This window comes from Syngnathus typhle, linkage group LG6 (assembly GCF_033458585.1).
Source record: "Syngnathus typhle isolate RoL2023-S1 ecotype Sweden linkage group LG6, RoL_Styp_1.0, whole genome shotgun sequence".
NCBI classification, from domain to species: domain Eukaryota; kingdom Metazoa; phylum Chordata; class Actinopteri; order Syngnathiformes; family Syngnathidae; genus Syngnathus; species Syngnathus typhle.
In genome coordinates this window covers 6,100,630-6,117,033 of record NC_083743.1, presented here as the reverse complement: position 1 = coordinate 6,117,033, position 16,404 = coordinate 6,100,630, and the positions used below count along the sequence as shown (strand labels likewise).

Here is a 16,404-nt window from a genome sequence, read left to right as displayed (position 1 = left end):
TTAACCGCTTCCTCGTTGACATGTCGGAGCTCGCCGCCCTCTGATGTTTGCCACCGCAAGAAGCTGCAGAAGGTGTCACCCGGTAAAGCGGCCGCCGCTGCAGAAAAGCTCCTTGCTCGCTCCGGCGTGACACGCGATACAAGAGAGCGACGAGGCCGGCGGCGGCAACCGTGCACGCCGGATGGAATAGTAAACAGGAGACACTGAAACGCCACAAAAAGACAAACTTAACAAAACCGGAGACGGTAATGAAGTCAAGGTGCTGTACCGGGCCATTAATCCTTTCCGGCACCTTTGTCAAATTTAATCTGTTTTTAATCTTGTTTACATTTGATTTTTTTTCTGGCGGATACCGGACAGAATAGTAAGTAGGGACAGCCAGAGAAAGCGATTGATAGCCAACAGAGGTGTTATTAGCGTCAGGCCATTAGCGCCACTTGTTGTGTTTCTTCTCGGCGGGCTGGAGCGAGCAAAATGCCGTTTTTCACCGTTGTAATAAGCCGGCCCAACGTCTGTGTGAGTTGTACGCTGTCGAGACCTTCTTGAAATGACTTCATTTCTTCATCGTTATTATTGTCAGGACAAATAAATTGCCAATTTGCCGTTTTTCCCCTTGCTCAATTTATTTAGAAAAAAAAAATCAACCCTCAGAGGTCGTTTAACATGACCCACAAAAATGCCTCATGCACTCAACGAGGACCAGCGAGACACAGCGGACATTTTATAGTTCGAGCACTGCCTAAACATTTTACCCAGCAATGTGAATTTTGGTAGCCATGTCCATTATGAGTAGACCCACAAAAAGAAAAACTCCAGACAGTATTTTTGGTTTGTTTTGTCCATTTCCACTGAGTACATCAAAAAGCAACTCATTGGGTTGCATTATCCCGAAGCAGTTCTTGAATCCGGCGGTCCAAATTGCAGCCGCTCATGTTTACACTCATTAATGTGGCCTCACTGGCAGATATGCACTGTGAACTTTCCAACCGGAGATAAGGCCCAAAAGGTCCTCGGTGACTTGCACCCGATCCTTCACCCTCAGCGTCTCCTTCTCCGGGCTCTGTTTAACGTCAATATTTAAATCATTTGTCTTGACACGAAGGAGGAGGAGGAGGAGGAAGAGTCGTCTCGGCCGGCCGGGCGGGCGGGAAAGGAGATAGTTCCACTTTGACGCATCCTGAAAGAAAACCCGCCACGATCGGCTTCCTCAAATAAAATAAACCGCTGGCGTGAATGATGACGGCGGGTTAACTCTGGCGGCAATTGTCTGCAAACACGGCCAGCCGTCCGTATTCGCTTGTTTACGGCCAAGGTCTGCTGAAGGAGAGCCAGGCTCATTAACATAGAAGCAGGTTCCTGGGGAACGGCCTAGTAGGAGGTGAACGATCTTGCCTTTGGTAAGGACATGTTGAGGGCGGCCGCTAACATGGCCGGTGTTAATTGTTTCCGCTCTGTGGCAATATTTAAGACCTAAACCGCCATTAAAAATAGCCTTTTCGTCAAGGGAGTGTTTTGTTATGGTCACAAACAATGGCTGACCAGAGTGGAGGTGCCAAGTCGGAATTCAGCAAGGGAGACGGCATTTTTGGAATATTGCCCACTTTGGTGTAAAAAAAAAAAAAAAAAGCTTTTTTTTTTCCCCGAACTAGTTTCAACAAAGCACCTGAAATTAAAGCTGAGGTCAACGCGAGGTCATCTCAAGATTATCGCTCGAAATCGTAACACGCCTGTTTTGACAATGGAGGTAAATGTCATTGAAATAAATTTACTTCAGCACAGTAGATATTTTGTTCCTTGCGTCGGCCACTGAAAGATGATTGGGCACCTCATTTGGCGACACGGATGTCCAGGTGGACGACTCGACGTTTCGATAAGCGGCCAAACGAGTCTGCCAATCTTCACTCTTTACTTTTTCCATCGCAATGAGAAAGATAAGTCATGCATATTTTTTGATTAGTGCAAAAAGCAAAGCTTCGTTATCTCATTATCGTTCCAGCTCGGCTATGAAAGAAAAAACCCTCAGAGACGTGCAAAGTGTTTTATTTTTGTTTTGCTTGATTGCCTTTATTCTGTAACATGTTTTTCTTTTCATAAACCACCGTCAATCTTCCGACTGCAAAAAAATATTGGCTTCCTTCTCACAAATATCCAGCATTAGAACTGGAACAGAAAAAAAAAAATTGTCTCCCGTACAAAAGCCCGAAATTGTTTCCTCCAGCAATCAGATCCGCATCCCCTTCACTGTCTTTTGATGCATCATCCAACAATAAACTCACGTTTGCCGCGTCCCACTTTCGTTCAAGACGCTCGTCCTCGTTTGCGAAGGGACAATTATTCTACGGCGTCATTAAGCACGAGCTACAATTTGTCGTCCCGGTAGTGACCTCGTCGCTTTTCCCTTTTCGCCGCAGGCACGCGTGCGTCATCCGCGGACAAGTGGTGACCTCGGACGGAACGCCGCTGGTGGGCGTCAACATCAGCTTCGTCAACAAGCCCTCGTTCGGCTACACCGTCACCAGACAAGACGGAAGGTAAGAGGCATCTTTTTTTCTCGCCGCACGAGCGCCGCCATTGATCTGCTTGCCGCTTTCCAATTTGGGAGCGCCGGGCGCAATTCCCACACACATCAAACAGAGCCCTTCTGGTGCGCGCTCGTAAGTTCCGCTTCAGTTGCGGCGGGCGGGGGAAAGAAATCAAACATGCCAATTCAAAGCGAGCAAGCTCGGACGGCGCGGCGCAGATGGACGTTGTTTAGTCGACAACGGCGCTTTGGGGAGGAATTAACGGAGGCGTTTCATTTCAGGCGCCCTTTACGTAATTTGCCTCGTTTTTGTTCTGCGCGTTAGCTCGGCTAGTAAACGACTAGTAATCCTCTCACTGGTAAAACTATTTATATAGTCTGTAAGCAGGTGGTTTGTTTAACTAGCAAAGGGATTACGTGGAAATAACCAGCTTGGCGTTCACTGCCTCGGTTTCTTGATTAAATAATAGCGCTTTTAAATATTGCTAAAAAATTGGCAAACAAAAATGTTCGTTTTCGTATACATCAATACATACGAGAGAGATAATGACATTTAAACAACCCCTCAAAACACAATAATAAAACAATAATAAGACATAAATAGTAATAAATAAATTACAAATAAAACTCCAAATAAGCGTAGATGTGAGAGTTAACGGATATCAAGGATGTATGGCTTTGGGGGGCGTTCCCAGAGCGACGCCCATGTATCCAAACAAGGCGAACCACATTTGGCGTCTGTCATAGAAGAGTGAAAGCCGCTGCGTCCCGATCCGTGCTCCACTTCCCACTTGACATTATGATCACTTGGCGGTGTCTGGAAAAAGCGCACACGCTTGATCCTTTTCCCCGGCCTTTCATCGACATCCCTCATCATCAACTCGCCTCTAATCTGCTTTGGCCTTGAAGCCGTTTCCTCTCTGACTTTCTTCTTTGCTTTCTGCGACGCCGGCTTTCTTCATCTCTTCTCCCCCGTGTGTCTTTTTTTTTTTTCCCCTCACGCAAAAAATTCTATACGCTTCTCTCGGAGGCATCTTAAGTGTAAACAGTCCTCAATCTTCGATGCTTTCCATCCTGTAAACACGGGGCGGCCGCTCCCAAAGCATTCCCTCCTGCAATCACTGTAAACAGGCTCAGTGCAGCGTGAAATCAGAAAGGCACCTGTTCAGCCACTTAGAAATGGGAAAGCTGTCCGGGCTCATTTCGATGATGTTGTCCAAGGCCCGCTTCGTTCAAAGTTTGCTGTCGTAAACAAAAGTTATGGGGCGGGTTCTTTGCCTGACGTCATTTGCTTCTTTTTTTTCCCGGCATTCATCAAAAAAGTAAATCACAGAAAAGACTAACTGGTTGCTAAATTAGTTCCTCAATATACTTTCAGCTGCAGTGAGAAAACTTTCCCGCATATCATATTTGACAAAGGCCCGCATTGATCGCTGCCTCCCCCCCCCCCCCCTCCTCTCCCGTAGACGTTACACAAATCTGACCCCACAAGTCTCCGAGCTGTACTTTTAATGTCCAGGCCGCTACTTCGCTGTAGGGCGACCTCCCGCTGCGCATACAAGCATGTCCACGGGGGCTCCAGGTGAGCGGGTGCAAATTGGCTCTCGGCAGGAAGTGACAAGAACCACGCGGGTCCGATAGCACGCGCGCACCCCAAGGCACGGAGCCGATAATTCGACCCAGTAGATGGTTTGCACGTCGGGGCTTTAAGAGTCGTGTTGGAGCGGGCTGCCTCCATTGGAGGGATCGATGGCGCTTTCTAGCTAGCGTGCACTCGCACTTCGAGAATGAACGCTTTTGATTGACGCTGTCAGAGAATTTTTCATTTACTTAATATTCAGTGTGCTGTATGTCCGGTTAAATGGGAAAGTATTATGTAAATTAAAATATGATTATTTAATTAAGAATATAAATAATTAAATGACTTGTCTCGCGTTCCCAGTTTCGACTTGGTGACAGACGGGGGCATCGCGGTGGCGCTGCACTTTGAGCGCGCGCCGTTCATCACGCAGGAGCACACCCTGTGGCTGCCGTGGGGCCGCTTCTTCGTCATGGACACGGTGGTCATGCGCCACGAGGAGAACGACATCCCCAGTTGTGATCTCAGCAGCTTCGCCCGGCCCAGCCCCACCGTGTCGCCGGCGCCGCTCACCGCTTTCGCCGGATCCTGCGCCGAGAGAGGGACGGTGGTGCCCGAAATACAGGTGACTCGGACTCAAACATTTGTGTGTCTGCGCGTGCGTGTGTTTGTGCAGACTCTGCCGACTATTCGTCAAGCGTAATAGTCGTCGCCGTGATCTGGTCTCTCGGGCGTAATTGCTCTTCTCGGCAACTTGGCCACTTTCCAGCGTGTCGAGCGATGTCAGCCGAGCATCGGTTTGATAATTTAACCCTGAAATCTGTGTCATTGTTAGTTTGATGGCTAATTTAGTCGACCAATTTATACCTGGCGCGTATCAGACAATGAAAATAGTCTTCCTGAAGAAAAGCCAGCTTTTTGTGCAGTCAAGTGAGTGTTGAGGAGAAACGGATGACGTGCGTTGGATTCAAGCTCGAATTTGTAGAAAAACACGAGCGAGGTGCGTGCAGTCAAGGCAAAGCGGCGCGTCGACATTATGTACAACGCTCAAGCCCAAAAGAGTCAATAAAGGTAATGCCAGCCAAGGCCGCTTTTTAATAATTTCTGAGCTGTGGACCTCTGTTGATGAAAAAATGGCCAAGTTGCTGAAAGGAGCAAAGCATGGCCAAAAAAAAAAAAAAAGTTTCGATGTTTATTTTCAGCTCAAAATCATTTTTATCGCAACCGTTTCTGTTATTTGGATCAATGTCAACCTGTTGGTGGATCGCGAATAAATGGAAGTTTACAGGTCAGACTGAAGCCATCCATCCAGACTTCTCCTCCGCTCTCGCGAAAAACAAATTCCTTCATCTCGTTTTAATTTTGTTGAAAATAGCGACAAAGCGGGCTTACGCGTTGACCTCTTTTCCCCACAAAGTCGCCATCATGGAGCGCACGGGCCGGCGTGTCTAACAGGCGTCTCTTTGCCCTTATCTAATTATCTCGTCTCCCAGTTTGCCTGCTGAGATTTATGGCATTTCAGTGAATTTGCAATGAGTCTTCTTATAGCCTCCGCCCGCTCCCCTTTCGGAGGGCCGCCCTCTGCTCGCCGTGCCTCACGAGGGCCAATGCAGATCAATCGCCCTCCGAGCAAAATGCACCTCTGACTGACGTGTCCTCTGACCAGCGTTACGGCAGCTCGCCATTTTAATTGTTATGCAAGATCGCAAAAGCAGGGCGAGGGTGGCCAAAGGTGACTTAATTAGAGCGGAGTGGAATAAAGCGGCACTTGTTGACCTTTAGCTTCAACGTGAGCGCCACCCGACACGCGCCATATATTACCCGCTCGTGTAAGGCGCCGGCCCGAGGGCAAGGCAGCGGCGCCGCCGTCGTGGTGGCGGGACGGAGCGCTTGTAATGAAGGACATTTCTGTTATGAAATCAATGCGGGAAACTATTCAGCGCGCCATAATGATGAAATCCTTCAGCGCGTCGCCGCGCTATAATTGTCCTCCTATTGATGCCGTCGATCCGTTGCAGGAAAGCTTATGAATATTACGTGACAGTCTGCACTGGTCAGCGGCCAGAAGGGAAGACAAATGCATGTTGGTTGTGAAATAAAAGGCCGTATGGATTTCCAGGGAGTATTTATGGGCACGTGTTGCTTCGAGGTGGTCACTTGCAAAAACTGGCCGGGAATTGAAACGCAATAGAGAAGATGAGGACCGGCAAATTTTTGGCAGAGTGTCGCTAAACGTTTTAATTTTTTTGCTTAGAAAAATAATTCTAAATTTATTTGTTTTTATTATTAAATAATCTTAAAAAACGTTTTGTATTTTAATATTTTTTTAATGTATTTATTTATTTGCTCCCGTGCAGACGCTGCAGGAGGAAATCCCCATACCGGGTACGGACATGAAGCTGGGCTACCTGAGCAGCAGGACAGCGGGCTACAAGTCCATCCTGAGGGTGACCCTGACCCACGTGGCCATCCCCTTCAACCTGATGAAGGTGCACCTCACGGTGGCCGTGGAGGGCCGGCTCTTCAGGAAATCCTTCCCGGCGGGGCCCAACCTCTTCTACGACTTTGTGTGGGACAAGACGGACGTCTACAGCCAGAAGGTCTACGGCCTGTCCGAAGCTTTTGGTCAGTGAGGAAACGTCCGTTTTGTTTCAACCACATCATCGGATCATTTGAACATTTTCATGTTAAAGTTGCACTTGAATGCTAATGTAGCTTTTTGATGGTTTTACCCTAGAACCGATCGTTACCTTTATTTCCTACGGGACAAATCACTGGTTGGCTTTCCACCATATTGGGAAAATTACTCTTACGCTACATAAACACTTTTATAAGCAATTAGAGGCCGCCCTGTGGGATCCAGTGCGGTGCCGCAGCCCGGCTTCTTTTGAGTCTTCCCGCTTTCCAAGTTGTAATGCGCTAACCTTAACTTTCTTTTTTTTTTTTTTTAGTGTCTGTGGGTTTTGAGTATGAATCATGCCCGGACCTGATCTTGTGGGAGAAGAGGACGGCCGTTCTCCAGGGATACGAAAGCTCCGCCTCCAAGCTGGGCGGATGGACCGTGGACAAGCACCACGCTTTGAATATACAGAGCGGTGAGTCAACTGCACAATCCCTTTTTGCATTGTTCTTTTCTGGAGGGGGAGGGGGGGGGGCTTTTTTGTTGCCCGCCTACAGCCGCCCACAAACTGCAGGAGACAGTACAATTGCCACACACACACACACACACTTTCTACATGTTTATACATTATCTACCGCTGTCCATTTTCTTCCCGGCCAACCAAGGGGTCAATTTTTCCATTCCTGCCAAATGGCTCTTGAAAAGTGGATGAAGAGAGTTTGGAGCAGTCACCTGTCACGAGCGACAGCCTCATCAGAGGAGATGAGGCGTGCTGATAGGAAAAGTGCTCGGGAAGCTTTGATCCGTCACGCCAAGTCAGGGCGCGCGAGGGGGTGGGAGAAGCTGCGGGCAGATTCCACGAGACGTGGCCAGCGGCGCCGGGCCCCGCCCCCTCGCTTCTTTGGCTCCGGCGCGTCATGTTCGTGCCCATCCTTTTTAGAATCAAGCCTAATTTAATTGCCGACAGCTTGCTCGCCGAAGCCATTGCGAGATTTAATCATGCCCTGGGAGGAGGATGCTTGGCTGGTCCTCGTTGATAGACCAAATGTTGCTCCGCTCAGACCACTCGCCACGCTCTCCGTGACGTGCGGCGCATTTCAAACAGCAGCTCTTTGAATTCATGTAAACTTGAGTTGATCCTCACGCCATTGAAAATTGAAAATTTCGTCCCCCACCAGGCATCCTCCACATGGGCAACGGGGAAAACATCTTCATCTCGCAGCAACCGCCCGTCATCGGCAGCGTGATGGGCAACGGCCGGCGCCGCAGCATCTCGTGCCCGAGCTGCAACGGCATGGCCGACGGGAACAAGCTGCTGGCCCCCGTGGCGCTGGCGTGCGCCTCCGACGGCAGCCTCTACGTGGGCGACTTCAACTACGTGCGGCGGATCTACGCCACGGGCAACGTCACCAGCGTCCTGGAACTCAGGTTGTTGCCAATCATCTTCTCTTCATTGACATGAATTCCCAGTTGATTAACTCGACCCGCTAACAAGAGTGTTTTACTAGCAGCTAACATTTGTTGTCTGTCTTGTGCCCTCCGTCTGCTACTCTTGGCAGAAATAAAGACTTCCGGCACAGGTAAGGCAAAGAGGATCGAAAAAGATGATTCCACTTCCTTTGCTCCCTTCCCTTTTGCCTCTCTGTGAACCCAATTGTGACGCTGGCTTCAAAGTGGAAATTATACATTGTGCGCAGATAGTGGCTGTCTGCTTTACTGTCGTCTTCGTACAGCTGATAGCGTTGCATTTTTTTTCAAACCGGCCTTCATCTCGCACACGCCACTGCTTTGCATCTGCGTCTCCTGCTTCTATGGATAATTAGCGCTTCCTCAAATACAAAGGGGGTATATTAGAGATACCAGCAGGTTTTCGACAAATAATAATGAATAAATTATGTAAAATATCTATTAAAAATATATATATATATAAATATATGATATGATAATATAAGTTATGCAAAGACAGTTGGATGTCATTTCAAATTTTCTATTAGACATACCGTTGTTAGCATCTTGTAGCATTTATAAAAGATGAAAATCATTGTAGGGTAAACATTTCACAGCAAAAAAAACAAATATGTGTCGTGAATATTTCAATATTAATTGCATTTTTTAAGTGCTAACTTATGATTTTGCCCACCGACTACAATCGGAGGACATAGTTTGTACTCAATATAGCCTTCCTTAATCTGGCCGCATTTATGGCAGCCGCTTTGCTTGTTTACCGACATGGTAAAATCCCCAGCGTGCCCAGCGCGGCGTACATTTTCCCCGACTAAGCATCTCCACTCAATGTTGTGTTTATTGTGGTTTATCCGGCGGGGAAAAATGAGCACGTAATTCATTGAGCTTAAAGGTACGAGCGTTTGCAGAGCCGTCTGCAGATACGGCACGTCTCAGCCGAAAGGGCTCCTGATTGATTTTCCATCACGGGGTCACGACTCCAGACGGCCAACATGTGGTCAAATAGAGAATGAAAAGCCGAGCCGGGGTCGGTCACTGGCCCCCATTTAGGAAAAAAAATGTATGGCACAATGGCTGGCTGCCCGATTGACTTTTCAGTCTGTGTCAGCAACTAATGAGGCAAAGGTTCAGTGCGCCTTTGGACGACTTGATGTGTCCATTTCCAGGTATCTGCACAACGTGACTTGCAGACTTTCATTGGAAAAATAGCACTACTTTTAAAGTCCTTTTGTTTGTGGGCTCAATTAATTGTCAAGAAAACTCAAGCAAATGATGCCAGAATCAAAAGTTCTATTGAGGGAATTGCACCTCCCTGCCAGCAGGGAGTGCTAGTCAAGCGGGGGCATCGTATTAACAATTTAGTTTTATCCAAATATTTGGGTCTTGGAATGTTGTTGTTTTTCTCACTCTGGTCCAGAAGTGTCCACTCGCCTGGTCGCAACTCCCTATCTCCGTCCCACGTCGTCATGGTAACTGGAATAACGCAGCAGAGTGTCTTGATGGTGACCTTGAGACTAATGTGGGGGGGGTCTTAGTCCTTTAATACACACGGTAATGGGTTTGCCGCACCGTCGGACGACGACAAACACAAACTCGTCAGTGTGCGCTGCCTGCTGCTCGCTCCAGATTAAAATAGCCAAATCACGTCCCTTTGTTCTCGCCGCCGCATTTGCATGATAACAAGGAGATTTATTCAGAAGGAGAAACAGCGTGCGGCGGTATAAAACAGGCAAAATCCCGCCGTCGGCGTGCGAGCCGCGCATGCCGATACGGGACTGAGGGGAGGTGGCCGTTGGTGTTCATTGACCCCCCGCTAAGGATGTCCCCCCACGCCCTCCCGCTATTTCTGCGCTAGCATGCGGCAAAATCCAATTATCTCCTACAAACTAGATGTTGTCGGTGAATATGGATGGCCGCGGGCGCTGAAGGTCGGCGAATAACGCTTCCTGCTTTTGAAAGCGGCTGCTCTACATACGCCCCTGGAGCCGATAAGCTATCAGCTGATTGCACCTGCCGACGAGAATTCCGTTATTGAGGTTGGATGCCAACCGTTTGTTGCTTCTTTTTTTTTTTTTTTTTTCTTGGCCAACTACCTTATTTCGGATGTGGTCGGAGGGCTGGATGTCAGCTGTTGGTTGAAGGTCATTTGTCAAATGAAATCAGTTGACACTCCCGACAGAGCCTGGCCTTGTTGTGGCATTCTAGGAAAACGGTAAGCCACGAAAGAACCCCTCAAGGTTAAAGAGTAGAGATTGGCTCCTAATCCACTCTGAATGACGGCCAAGCGTCTCCATAATGCTTATCGAGGGGCCTGCCGAGCGTCCGATAAACTCGGGTTATCTTTGAAGTGGACGCTAATGACTACCTTGCTAAAATACACCCACGTTGTTGTTTTTAAGAGCGCACAGCAGGACAAAATAGCTCGCAAACTGCCTTGGCTCGGCTTTACTCTTTGCTCCAGTAAGTATTTTCAAATATGATCCCTAAACTAATTCCAATTTACCTTGCAACATTACCCAGAAAAAAAAATAAACTCGCCGCGACATCCCAGACTAAACTTAGCTCCTTTCCGAAAAATGAAATCTGCAACTGGAGTTTGTCAGCATCTTGTGCCATTTCAGAAAAAGTGCAAACGTTGCCATTAGGTGATTTTTGGGGTGAATAGCTGGGGGATGGAAAAAAAAAAAGCTAGCAATTGCTTTGTGTGCGGATTCGTCCAAATAAGTGAAAAGAAGGGACAAGGGAGTTGACTTTTTGCAATGGCCGCATCTGGGTTGCTTACACAGCGTTGTCATTTTAATATCACGGCAAAATTACGGGTCGGACAAAGTGCCATCATTAGCATTTCTCTCCAGTGGACGCTGCCACGCTTTGTGTGCCATTAGAACAATTTGCCAGCTGTGAGATCTTCTCCACACTCTTCTCATAAACTATTGTGGATTTCCAATTAAGATGCCTGAATTGTGTTCTTTTTTTTTTTTTTTAAATATGCTTTCCTTTAATCATATTTTCTTTTCATTTCCCCTTCAATCGATTCAAACGGCTCTTTCGACTCCATTTGAATTGTGTTTTTGTCGACCTCAGCAACAGCCCGGCCCACAAGTACTACCTGGCCAGCAGCCCGGTGAACGGCGCCGTGTACCTGTCGGACACCAGCAGCCGCAAGGTGTTCAAGGTGAAGTCGCTCAACGCGCCCAAGGACGTGGCCAAAAACCTGGAGGTGGTGGCGGGAACCGGAGACCAGTGTCTGCCCTACGACGATGCACGCTGCGGGGACGGGGGCAAGGCTCCCGAGGCCACGCTTACAAACCCCAGGGGTGAGTCCTGGCACCTTTGCATATGTCACATGCTAACACTTAGCATGTGTGCTACCTTGTGTGTGTCTTTACTATATATATTCTTTTATTTACATTTAAAAGACATCATATGCTTCCCTTACATCCCTTAGCCCCTGTCACATGCTAATAGCATGTGTGCCAGCGTGTATGTGGTTTTATCTATATATATTTTTTTTTATTTACATTTGAAAGAAATCATATGCACATCCCTTAGCCCCTCTCCCATATGTCCCATTTTAGCATTGCTTTGGATGCAAAAAATATATATATGGTGAAACAGTCTCATCAATTCTTTCACACAACCGTATGTTAGCATCACCGGTGTAAATTATTTTAAGATGTCATTATTTTGGTTATTTTCTCGCGCTCCCCAGCGTCATCTTTTTTCCCCTTAGTTCTCTATATTTGGACGAGGCGTTGAGTTATTTGATCACACGCTCGCGCACCTTTTGTTCTCCGCCGGCATGACAGTGTGATTCATACGTGCGGAAATTTTGCTTGAAGAGAAGTGTTAAAAACACACACTTCCTTTTGTCGCCAACGCTGAAATATTGTGACAGGCTCTAAATATATAGAAGTAAGCACACACATGCAAAACAAAGCTGTATGCAAACGGCAGGCGCTCATTTCTGGCGATCTGTGGTCCAAGCATAGGGGCCAGTGCCCCGGCAACCCCCCCCCCCCCCCCTAGCTCTGCCAGTGGTTATAATGTGTAATGTGTAAAAACAAAAAAAAAAGCTGCCCAATATTCTCCTATTTTAAGAGCTTGATGGCCCTTGCGACACGTCAAGATGTTTGCTGACGACTGCGCTTCATTTTTATTTATTTTTTAAGGCATCACGGTGGATAAGTACGGCATAATCTTCTTTGTGGATGGAACCATGATTCGCCGGGTGGACCAGAACGGAGTCATCTCCACCCTCCTGGGCTTCAACGACCTGACCTCCGCTCGACCCCTCAGCTGCGACTCCGTCATGGACATTGCTCAGGTAGCGTCACGCCCCGCCCGGCCCCGCCCTCCCCACCACCTGGCCATCCGAGCAGAATTAAGCAAGGATGCGCGTTGACCTTTTGCCGTAGGCAGTGTGCAGTGGATGAGCTTGAACTTTAACCCCCCGCGGACTCTCGATCCACGCGTCCACTGAGGCACAAGCACATATGGAGCGCACATACACGCTCTCTTAAAACCACCCCGGGCAAGGACACCCGAGTGCTAGAAAAGAGCGGATAGAAAACTGAAATGAGGGGGTTGCGCAAGTGTGCACACCCCCTTGCAGACCCGATGTGGCTGTGTTGAGAATGAAGGTAGATACATTGAAACGGGAGTCAGCGCAGCATTTCAAGTGCCTCCCGTGAAGCGGCTTCAGGTTCAGAGGCCTTTTCTGACATTGTTTTGTTTTCGCACAGAACGGGAAGCTTTGAAGCTAACGCCAACATTAAAGGAACGCTACTCTCTACCGTACGACTTTGAATTTGGGCCAATTATAAGCTCTGATTTTGAGAGACAGAGCGTTCAATATATAATTTTAGAACAAAAGGCCTAAAATGACAGGAACTAAATCCTTTCTTTTTTTTTTTATTAGAGAACAAATGTGGTTTAATTTTCTTTCGCTGCTTCACTACTGCCATCGCACTCGTGATTGTTTCTTGTTCTGTGGTTAGCGTCACCGTTCTCCTCTTTGCTGTCCTCAGCGATGGTGAGACAAATAAAAAAAAATAAGCCAAAGAAAAAGCAGAAAGATGACAGACTCTGCAACCATGACAAACGGCCACCGAGGCCCGTTGAAAAATCGCTCAGTCACTAAAAAGCATTCATTAAAAATTCATGCGGGCGGCTTCCAACACTCGACAAGCCCTCACTTAACATCAGCGCTTCTCTGGAGGAGTCTCCATCATCATTACCTCCACCTCCAGGGGATGATGTTGATGTCAGACTGACTTCTTGAGCGATCTGAACGAGACGGCATCATATAGAATCTTATTTGCGGCACAACGATTATCCGATTCATCACAGATATCAAACTATTATGATCATTTTGTGATGTTCAATTCTAATTGTACAAAAATAGCTTGACTGGACGATAAATACGTGTGGGATTGCTGCGAGGGCGATTGCCTCTGGTGTCCGAGGTTTTTTTTGGACCTGGCGAGCCCGCTCAAGCGTCTTACACTTCTTCAAACTGCTCTGGGCTTCTTCTTTAAAGTCTTTAAAAGGTGCTTTGGCGGGCCCTCCCGCCAAGTTCAGCCTTTAAGCGAAGGCAAATGGAACGGTATTTACAGCTTGCGCGCCAGCGTTGACGTTAGATTTACTCTCAGACGAGGACTTGAAATGATGACATTTCTCTCGTCTGCCAGCGGACCTCACGCTGCTGCCGGGAAAGAGGGGACGTGATTGCTTCTTGACTGTGTCCTGGGGTAAAAATAGGCAAAAAAAGATTGTTTGCTGTGAGATGTTTTGTGTAGCTGCCATGTTTCTTTTGTTTTTTTTTGACAGTCACAAAATGGGCGAAAAAAGATTGTTTGCTGCGACATGTTTTTTTTTTTTTTTGTAGTTGCCATGTTTATTTGGGGGTAGTCACATCTGTGTAAATCAAATTTTTGTTACTGTAACTTAGTTACTAAAAACAAATTTTTAGCCAAGCACTTGCCACTTTTTAAACTTGGGGACTGGATTTTGACTGGAATGAAGTCATGCGACACGCGGGTTACATCATACATGACAGCAGCTCTGTGAAACCCCTTCTCAGAGTGGCATTAAGAACCTCCTCACATCGGGCCTCATGTAATATTTAACCGGCAGTGTTGACAAGAAATTGGTTTTAAGGAATTCAAAGTCCTCCCCCACTACTTTCCCTCGTGTGCTTTTTTGCAAATGCATTTTCTGAACGCCGCCAGGCCTGTCGAGATGGTATGCAGCCCGCCCGCGGTTACGCCTCATGATGGGGAACCCCCTCCCTCCCCTCCCTTTTGAGGGCTTTTTCAATCAAAAGCAGATAAGTGCGCCACTCCAAAAGAGTGCCAAGAGATTCAAAAGCGTGACCAATAACGCCGGCGAGTCAGAGATGACATTTTTTATGTCGTCCACTCCCCCGTCGGCCGTCAAATGATGAAATTGGCTTAAAGAGCGTGAGGAGATAAAGGTGGAATATGGTGGGCAATCTTCTACTTGAAAGCGGATGACAAGCTCTCGGGTGTATTGAGGGAGGGCTGTTGCGCTGCAAGTGATGTCACCGAAGGACTTCAAAGAAAAACGTAATTTGTGTATTTTTCGTAAGCGCATGCAACATGCTGCCTCGTGGAAATGCAAAATAGTCTCCGGCAACATTTAGTTGACGTTACAATTTGTTTTTTCCCTCCAGATTCAATCCATATTTTTATATAGCATATATGGTCATGTGATGGCGTCAGCTTCCATTTTTGTTTCTACGGTTATTTGGAACATTTCCCATAAATCTGCTTGACGCAAAATCACGTTCATTAACGCTTTTGTCTCATCGTTTGCAGAAAAGAAAACTTTTAATCAATGTGTTATTCAAACGTGCCTCTTGACGTGCGCTAAAGAAGACATTGAGCGACGAGCCTGCTGCATTGTCCGCGCCACAATGGAGCTTAAATGGGAAGGCCCGAGGCGACAGAATTAATTGTCCGCCTCGAGTAAAACGCGAGAGGTGAGGAGAAGGCGGCGTTTCCGCCTCTTTTAAAAAATGTCTGCCGTGCTTTATCTGATCCTCAACGCTGCCCTTTTTTCACCTGCGATAGATTCCTATCTTTGGATCATACTGTACAAAAAGCGTGCTTCCGCTTTTAACACGACATTTATCAAATGATTACATCCCCCCCCCCCCCTCCCGAAAATGGAATCTGCGAGATAACTCATTTTTTCACTTATTGTTCCCTTGATGCTGCGCTATCCCTCCAATACATCAAACCTTGTTTCCATCAAGCTTGGTTGTATTTTTGTCCGAAAAATGTCATCGTTTTTTTCCCCTTTGCAGGTTCGTCTGGAGTGGCCAACAGACCTGGCGGTGAGCCCGCTGGACAACTCACTGTACGTCCTGGACAACAACGTGGTGCTCCAGATCTCGGAGAACCACCAAGTGCGCATCGTGGCGGGCCGACCCATGCACTGCCAAGTTCCCGGCATCGACCACTTCCTCATGAGCAAGGTGGCCGTCCACGCCACCCTGGAGTCGGCCAACGCGTTGGCCGTGTCCCACACCGGCGTGCTGTACATCGCCGAGTCGGACGAGAAGAAGATCAACCGGGTGCGGCGGGTTTCCACCGACGGCGAGATCTCCCCGGTGGCGGGGGCGCCCAGCGGCTGCGACTGCAAGAACGACGCCAACTGCGACTGCTACTTGGGCGACGACGGCTACGCCAAGGACGCCAAGCTCAACGCGCCGTCCTCCTTGGCGGTGTGCCCGGACGGCGAGCTTTACATCGCCGACCTGGGCAACATTCGCATCCGCTACGTACGCCAGAACAAGCCTTACCTGAGCCCGCTCAACATGTACGAGGTGTCGTCGCCCATCGACGACGAGCTCTACCTGTTTGACGCCAACGGCAGCCACGTGTTCACCCAGAGTCTGACCACGGGCGACCACCTCTACAACCTGACCTACACGGGGGCGGGCGACCTCGCCGCCATCACGGACAAGAATAAGAACGTGGTGACCATCAGACGGGACACCACCGGGATGCCCTTGTGGATCATGACGCCCGACGGCCAGACCTTTTGGTTCACCATGGGCACCAACAACGCTCTGAAAAGCGTGGCGGCGCAAGGCCAGGTGCTCGCCGTCATGACCTATCACGGCAGCTCCGGCCTGCTCGCGACCAAGACCAATGACAACGGGTGGACCACCTTCTTTGAGTGAGTAGC

At 48.1% G+C, this 16,404-nt stretch overlaps 1 protein-coding gene across 1 annotated transcript in view; it reads left to right on the top strand.

Moving 5' to 3' along the window:
- Window positions 1-16,404, top strand: part of LOC133155963 (teneurin-4-like) — a 95,492-nt gene that overhangs the window by 62,528 nt on the left and 16,560 nt on the right. Inside the window, exons 17-25 of the mRNA XM_061281655.1 lie at window positions 2,412-2,531; window positions 4,464-4,725; window positions 6,458-6,725; window positions 7,052-7,195; window positions 7,899-8,148; window positions 8,280-8,300; window positions 11,269-11,501; window positions 12,357-12,511; window positions 15,518-16,395. Coding sequence (XP_061137639.1) covers window positions 2,412-2,531; window positions 4,464-4,725; window positions 6,458-6,725; window positions 7,052-7,195; window positions 7,899-8,148; window positions 8,280-8,300; window positions 11,269-11,501; window positions 12,357-12,511; window positions 15,518-16,395 — 2,331 coding nt within the window. The remainder of the gene's footprint in view (window positions 1-2,411; window positions 2,532-4,463; window positions 4,726-6,457; window positions 6,726-7,051; window positions 7,196-7,898; window positions 8,149-8,279; window positions 8,301-11,268; window positions 11,502-12,356; window positions 12,512-15,517; window positions 16,396-16,404) is intronic.